The following is an 8,037-nucleotide window of genomic DNA, read 5'->3' as shown; positions in this document are numbered from 1 at the left end:
GCTGCCGCCGCCGCCGCCGCCGCCTACTACCAGGCATCGGCGGCCGGGCCCCAGCCCAAGGCGGCGGCTGGAGCCGGAGGCTCCGTGAGCCTGACCTACCGCTGCAAGCGCAAGCGCGGGGGCGCCAAGAACTGCCTGCTCGCACCTCAAGCCGGAGCCCGGAGACTGCTGCTGCTGCCCAGGTCCTACAAAGCCAAGGCGGCGGCGGCGGCTGCTGCAGCGGCGGCGGCAGCGGCGGCCGCCGGGGCCACTTGCTTGGAGAGGTTTCATCTGGTCAACAGCTTCTGCCCGCCTCCCCACCACCACCACCACCACCACCATCACCATCATCACCATCATCGGGCCCAGCAGCCAACGCCGAGTCACCACCCCCCTCACCACCACCGACCGCAGCCCCATCTAGGAAGCTTTCCCGAGAGTTGTAGCAGCGACTCCGAGTCCAGCTCCTACTCCGACCATGCAGCCAACGATTCGGATTTTGGCTCCAGTTTGTCTAGCTCCAGCAACTCGATGTCCTCAGAGGAAGAGGAGGAGGAAGGAGAGGAGGAGGAGGAAGAGGAGGAGGAAGAGGGGGGCAGCGGGGCCTCGGATTCCAGTGAAATCAGCTCCGAGGAGGAGGACTCGTCCACCGAGTCAGACTCCAGCTCCGGCTCCAGCCAAGTGTCAGTTCAGAGCATCCGTTTCAGACGCACCAGCTTCTGCAAGCCTCCCAGCGTGCAGGCGCAGGCCAACTTCTTGTACCATCTGGCCTCCGCCGCAGCTGCAACCAAACCCGCTGCTTTCGAGGATGCGGGCCGACTTCCCGACCTCAAGAGTGGTGTCAAAGCCGAGTCGCCGGAGGAGTGGAATCTGCAGGGTTGGGCTCCCAAAGGGGCTCCGGTGTACTGCCCGGCCAGCATGGGGAGTTGTTTCCCTGAGATAAGAAACGATAGGGTATCTGAGATTACATTCCCACACTCTGAAATTTCCAGTACTGTAAAGAGAACTGACCTGACAATTAACTGCCTGGCAGAGGGGGCCTCTTCACCTAGCCCAAAGACAAACAATGTATTTCCACAACAAAGAATACTCCGAGAGGCTAGGAAATGCCTACAAGCAACTCCTACTACACACTGTTCAGATAACAACACAATAGCTGCTAGGTTCTTAAATAATGATTCTTGTGGAACAGCAACAAATTCAGGAAAAGAGTCCAAAATCCCTCATTGTCTTGAATTTGCTATGAATTTGGTCTCTTCGCAAACTGATCCCGAAGTGGATGTAGCAGCAGCAACAGCAGCAGCAACTAAAGCTGAGAATCTCTGCACTGACACGGGCGACAAGACATTGCCATTTCTGCACAATATTAAAATCAAAGTAGAAGACAGTAGTGCTAATGAAGACTATGAACCTGATCTCATTACAAGCCAGCTGAAGTGCGAGTGCAATGATACAGAAGGGGAGCTTTACAGTGTGACTGGGAAGACAGAGGAGGACGCCTTCCTAACCACAGCCAAGGAAGCTTTTGCGTGCCCTGAGAAAGAAACCCCTTCCTTAAACCCACTGGCTCACAGTCAGGGCCTTTCATGCACTTTAGGATCTCCAAAACCTGAGGATGGGGAATATAAATTTGGTGCCAGGGTGAGAAAAAATTACCGGACACTAGTACTGGGTAAACGACCAGTCCTTCAGACACCTCCAGTCAAACCAAATTTGAAATCCGCTAGAAGCCCTCGTCCTACAGGTAAAACTGAGACACATGAAGGAACACTGGATGACTTTACAGTTTTAAACAGACGCAAAAAGGTAGCCAGCAATGTAGCATCAGCAGTGAAAAGGCCATTTAATTTCATGGCAAATTTTCCTTGTCCACCATCACTCATTGTTGGGAAGGACGGGGATTTGTGGCCAGCGTATTCCTTAAGCACCACCAAGGATTCGCAACCTCCTCACAAGGCCCATCCTGTCTGGAAATGGCAGCTGGGCGGTTCTGCAGTACCTCTTCCACCTAGTCACAAATTCAGGAAATTTCATTCATAAAATGTTTGGGAAGATATTTTCTTGAACCATATTACCTTCCTTTTGTTGTAAACTGCACAGGATGGCTTGTACAAGTCCATTAATGGTGTTACACCCCCTTTGGAGTCCTGGTTTATCGCATTTTGAAGACAGAAATCGGATTACTTTTTTTTCCCATTGCGGGTTTTTTTTTTTTAGTAGGGTGGGGGCGGGGTGGGAGAAGGGTTGGTTTACATACCACAGACTACTTCAGGCTAAAGACTCAAGTAAAACTCAGTTATTACGACAGAGCTGGAACACTTTACTGTTTCAATGCTAATAATGCACCGGTACCTCAATTCAACTGCTACAAATAAATGTCAAAAGGTTGAATAATAAATATTACAATGAGCCATTAAGTTTATGCACTAGATTTCAGACCTGCAAGTGTAACTGGTATTCAATGAAAGTTTGTTAGGTTACATGGTTACACAGTGAGGTAGCAAGAAGTTTCTGTGAGCCCAAAATGTCATTTTCTGGAGCTCTTATTTGTGGGGTGTCTTTTTTTTTAAACTACCCTTATTCCCTTTCCAAGAGTAGCTGCACTTAACTTTTTTTTTTTTATGGAAAGATTGGGGTATGAGCCCTGATTGGATGCTGATTTAAAAGCTGCCTCTTGTGTAAGAAGTAAGAGAAATATGGGATTGTTTTTGTTTTTGAAGATGTGCTTTTTTTAAAAAAAAACAAAAAACAAAAAACCTTTACAGTCACTCTTTGTAATTGGAAAAGTCCTTTCATGCTCTCACCGAAACATTTAAAACAGGATGACTCTTACTGCAATCCTGCTTATCTTGTGGTCTAAAGATGACTCTTCAAGCTTTCAAAACAATTAAAACATTTCTCTTAATAGCAGGATATTTAATGGTCTAGCTCATCATAGTGACCAATCATTAAGTACAATCAAGCAAAAGAAAAAAGAGGGGTCAGAGTCATAACACCCCAAGTGAAAAATAACAGTTATTTCAGGGCTTTCTGGTACCAGAACTCAGGCACTTGGATTTTATTACCTTATGCTTTTTTTTTCTGCATCTCTCTAAACTTCTGTTTTCAGGCCATCCCGTGTATAGAACAGGAGAGTTTCTACTGCAAGTGACAATCAGAGGTGACTATCTATATTTGCACTTAAAATCAAAGAAATTCCACATGCAAATGGTCTAGCCCTTGGTAAGGGCCATGCTGGGGTACTGTGTTGTAATGATGAGAGCAGTAAATCAAAATTATGGAAATTTGCACTGTTGAAAAGCATGCTTTAGCTTTATTTTCAATTAAAAACACTGTTTAAAATTTCTGGTTCCATACATTTCTACTTATTCCAGATTGAAGAAGGGTTAACAAGAATGAATGGTTTTGTTGACATTTTCACTTGTAATGTTTTTGCCTGGAAGAGATGCACCCACTGGTGCAGTGCTTTGTGATGAGACCAGCTAGGTTCCCTGCACAACACTGGCAGATTCCTTCTCAGATAAGAGGAAAAAACTTTCCAAAGTACTAAGTTTCATATTTAAGAAGATAAAGCAAAGACTAGTTGTTATTTTAATGAAAGTTGAATCCAGTAATTCTTGGGCCACCAAATTATGTATTTCAGATCCTTGGTATCTTTAGTCTAAGAATAAACTTGGTATCTATAGTCCATAAATCACAGAGCAAAACAAAACACCAATGAAATGTTTACTGTGTGAATTTAAACCATTACTTCTCATGGAAATTCAGCTATTTATTTTGCTTAACCTTTTACTTTCTACTCCTTTTGAAAGTTTCCTTTTGTCTATAATGTTTCAGATAGCTCTGGATGGTCTCAGGCCTAATTGCTGTGTGTGATCTGTGGCTTGGCCTGCTGTAAAGTCAGAGGCTGAGAGTACCTGCATCCAGATACATTTGGATGGAGTGAAAAGATCCTTTGGACTGCCTCCCTCCCTTCTTGAATGTTGCCAGATGTAGGCTCACTGTGTCATTTTTATTGGGATCATAGATATGGTCAGAGCAAAAATTGAGGAATGTTATCCTTGAACTCATGTTTGTATATAATTCCAAAGACTAGTCCATATTCTCAGTTAAAAGTCCCAGAGAGGTGAACAACTGGTTTCTGAGCCTGAATCCTTTCTCCTTTGGAAGGCAATGAAGAATTTAGGGACAGTGAGCTGTCTTAAAAAAGAAAAAAAAAAAAAAACCAGTCTGTAAAAAGTATGACACCACAGTAGGGAAGTCTGTAATTTTTACTCTTTAATTAGTGCCAAGACAAGAAAGTTCAAGTACAGTGACTACTGCATTTAGACTGGGACTTTCTATGTTGGCTACAGACTGTCCCCAAATTATAAACTGAGAAAATATTTGAAGTTTACTGATCTTGAGTGTGGGACCACTGTAAGATGGAATACGCACAAATTTAAACAAATATCCCATAGAATTTTGGACAAAATATCAGTCTCCAACTTGGTCTCCAATCCTCAGAGAATCAATACTTTCAGCTTCTAGGAGCTGAGTAATGAGCAAGGAGGGAGGCCGAGGCATGCCAGAGTGAGACCATCCACAGGAAGGACGATAAGTGGTCAGCACAGTTATTGCCACAGTGTTCCTATGGGCCATCCAACCACAGCAAGCTCTGAGCTGGGCTTCTGTCAGTGAAGTCTTAGTGTGCAAATAGAAGGGACTCTTTCAGTCCCTAGCAGCCCTCAGTTGGTTTCTCATCCTGCTGTGGGAATTACTCCCAGCACAGTTTATTTTATTTGGGTCGTTTTATGATTAGAGACAATTTCTAGGTCTTTCTCAGCTGCTATAAATGTCACATTTGTTCAAAAGTTAAGCCTTATTGAGAGAAAAACAAAAGTTACCTCCATTGACAGGTTGCATTTTTATATTTAAATGTTTTCAGGGAATAGATTTGCTCTTTTAACTGATTCAAGGTTCCAGGGCCACTGATTCCTGTGTCTAAATTAGCTAAACAGACATGGGGAAAGTGGAGGAAAAGCTGCTTTTGCTGACTTTGTTGAAGCAAACTTATTTCTGGTCTTCTATAAAAGTAATATCTTGATAAGAATGTGAAGATTTAATTATTTTATAAAAAGATGTGTGTACTTTTTTTTTCCAAGTCAGGTTATCTGCCTTTTTAGGAATTGCAGCTCCCCCCACCCAAGTATTTACTTTTTAGAGTGGGTGTTCCTTTCTATTGCCTTACTTGATTACAGTGGAGTAATCTCAATAATGGTTGTTTATTTGAAAACCAACAAGGAGCCACCACTAAACAGCAATAACACAAAGTAGATGGGCTGGTGTGTGGATTTTTTTTTTAAATCTTATTTGTGTCTGGGTAACTTTCAGTGGTCTAGAGATTGCTCAAAGTTCTTAGCCAAAAAGAACTGGGCTGGAAATTCCTGCTGATATGAGACAGGCAGTTCATTTGCATGCAGGAAGAACTGATGTAGGGGAAACTAATTCCTCAAAAGCATTTTTTTTCTTTCAAAGGAAACAAAAATACTCCACGGTGAAATTTTTCTTAAAAACAATAAAACATCAGCATCTATAAAAGAAAGAAAATGTGGGTTTTGCTTCACCTTGAAACATCTTCCTGCTGAAAAGGATATGTCGAGGGAGGGATTTCCCAGGGTCAAAAGAGGAATTAAAAAAAAAAAAAAATCAAGGCTCCTATCAGATAAACTCAGGAAATTGGCCAGGAGAAACAGGGCATCCACCTTCGCGAGCCCTCCCTGTCACCCAGTCATCCCTAAGATTCTCCCTTCCCTGAGAGGAACAACTACTTTCCCTCTGGCTTTGGTTATGGTTTGCTCCCTAGGCCAAAGGGCACCCTGCAAACCAGCCTGGGGGCTGGGTACGTAGGGCAGATCCAGGAGGTGGGGGGAGGGCTGCATTTTACCTGTTTGGCAGGCCCTCTTTTGCTTTAAAATACGCAGAAGAGGAAGGGGGGCAGCTATCAGTCTTTGCCCATGCCCTAGGCCCCCGCTACTCTCGCTCCTTTTCAAACTGTGGCGGCCTCACAAGCTCCTACTTTAAAAGGCCTGAGATGTTTTGCATGAAGCCCTCACAATAGGGGTTGAGGGAATTGACAGTTTCAAAAACAAGGCGTTCAGTCCTTTCCAGCTGCCGGGCCCGCTCTCTCGCACCAACTCCTGGTTCCTCTCTGCTGGTGGCGTCCTCGGCAGCGCGCGGCCTCCCCCCCCACCAGCCCCCCCAGCCCTCCAGCCCGCGCTCTGGCTGGCCCCACCCCGCCCCCAGGCTGTGTTTGTAAACAGGGGTCAGTGGCCAGGGGCTGCTGGCGCGGGCTTCGGGCCTAGCAGCCTGGGAGGGAAGGCCAGGGACTATGGAGCCGGCCAAGGGCTGCAGGCAAAGGGCTGAGGAGGTTCCAAGGGTTGCTTACCCCAGCCACGAAACTCTGGGAATTGCACTGTCCCAGGGCAGCTGTGGGTTCTCTGACCAGGGCCACCATAGTCACCAGAAAGATGTTTAAGTGCCGCCATTTTGCATGGTGGCAAACATATTTCTTTGTGAGTTTTTTTTTTCTCCCGCCCAGATCTTGCTTTCCTTGAACGTGTGATGATTTCGCTCCTCCAGGCAGAAGAGCCAGCATCCCAGCTCGTCCTGCGCGGCCTCCAGTCCAAGCGGCCAGAAGGCCGAGCGCAGAGGGCGCCTCAGCCGCCTTGGGCCTCCTTCCCATCAGAGACTGGAAAGCTTCTCACTGCACTTCTTTTGTGTGCCCATTCCTGCGCTTGCCGCCCAGTATCTCTCACCTTCATGCCCAGGTCTTATCCCTACTCCCCAGGCACAAGGAACCCAGCTCTTTTCATTGCTCAGCGGACTCTAAGGCCTCCAAAATGCGCTTGTGGGAGGCGAGTGGCAAAAGGACTGGGCCAGCATGGCTGCGATCTCCTCCAGGGAAGTAGCTCAGGAGCAGAGGCCTAGCGAGTAGGGAGGGAGCGGGCACGTTAGCCAGGCCCCCTGGTAACTCCGTGAGTGGGAGTAACCTGGGGCAAGGCTTGCTTGCTTTGGCTCCGTGGTTTCTGTCCCTTGGAACTTCTTTCAGTGCGTCTGCAAGTGGAATGATGACCTGGAAACGGGAAACGTGAGACAGTGACCTGGAAAACCACCCTCGGCTGGGAGGTGGGAGTGCAGCAATGCAAACAAAGCTGCTACTGGGAAAGAGGGGAAACAGAGGTGCACCGCAGCATAGGTCACAGGGAAGTGCAACAAGCTTGTTTTCTCGGGTGTTTAAAATGCTGCCCCAGTTGTAAAGTGTGTGAAATTACGCACTGGTCTCTTAAAGAGTGCCTAATTTATAGTAAATAGCAAGGTCTTTGTAAATGGCTTTATTATGTTGTTTCTTGTTAATTGTTGAGAAAATCCCCATTGTTGAGTGTGAAAGGCTTTATGAGCTAACCTGGTCCTCGGCGCAATCAGAGGGCAGTAAATGGCCGCTCGACCTCCAAGGCCTCCCGTGCAAGCAGGCCCGGGCAAAGAGAGCTGCAAGGACTTCTAGAGGTGCTGCTTCGGCCTGGAAAGAAAGTGACAAGGCTGTCCAGCTTTTAATTAATGGGAAAGCGTGTTTTGAACTCGCAAGCACCCAAGAGCAGCTGCCTGAGTGCGACAGAGAGAACCTGACTGGCCAGGGCTAGCCAGGACCGCTGAGCCGGGCCTGGATTCCCGGCTCCGGTCACAGCCCGCAGGGGGTCGCGCCTCAACAGCAGGCTGGCAAGCTCAGGGCGCTGATTGGAGCCTCGCTGAGATGCTTTGGATCCCGGCTTTGTCTCTAGTTCTTCACCAGCCGCATGGAGCACGAGCTCCGGACCTTCCGCCTCGGTGACAGAACCTCTCCAAAATGCTTGCCTGGCTGGGGAACTGGAGGGTCTGCAGGCTGAGCAGGCTCCAGGGACTGCTCCAGGCCCCTGCTTGGGCCTCCTTGTCTTTTGTTTAAAGCGCTCCCTCCTTCCCTCCCTCTTTCTCTTCGTCTCTCTTATGCGCAGGGACACATACAAGTGTCTTCATTAGGAACCA

At 47.2% G+C, this 8,037-nt stretch overlaps 1 protein-coding gene across 1 annotated transcript in view; it reads left to right on the top strand.

Moving 5' to 3' along the window:
• The window catches only part of Skida1 (SKI/DACH domain containing 1), a 3,752-nt gene extending 1,576 nt beyond the window's left edge, over positions 1-2,176 (top strand). The window contains exon 2 of the mRNA XM_005354654.3: positions 1-2,176. This exon is cut by the window's left edge and continues 1 nt beyond it. Within this exon, the coding sequence (XP_005354711.1) occupies positions 1-2,019 (2,019 nt within the window). The 3' untranslated portion in view covers positions 2,020-2,176.
• Positions 2,177-8,037: the final 5,861 nt, after the last annotated feature.

The sequence above is a fragment of the Microtus ochrogaster genome, chromosome 16, assembly GCF_000317375.1.
Source record: "Microtus ochrogaster isolate Prairie Vole_2 chromosome 16, MicOch1.0, whole genome shotgun sequence".
Classification (NCBI taxonomy): Eukaryota; Metazoa; Chordata; class Mammalia; order Rodentia; family Cricetidae; genus Microtus; species Microtus ochrogaster.
This window is presented reverse-complemented; position numbering and strand designations above follow the sequence as displayed.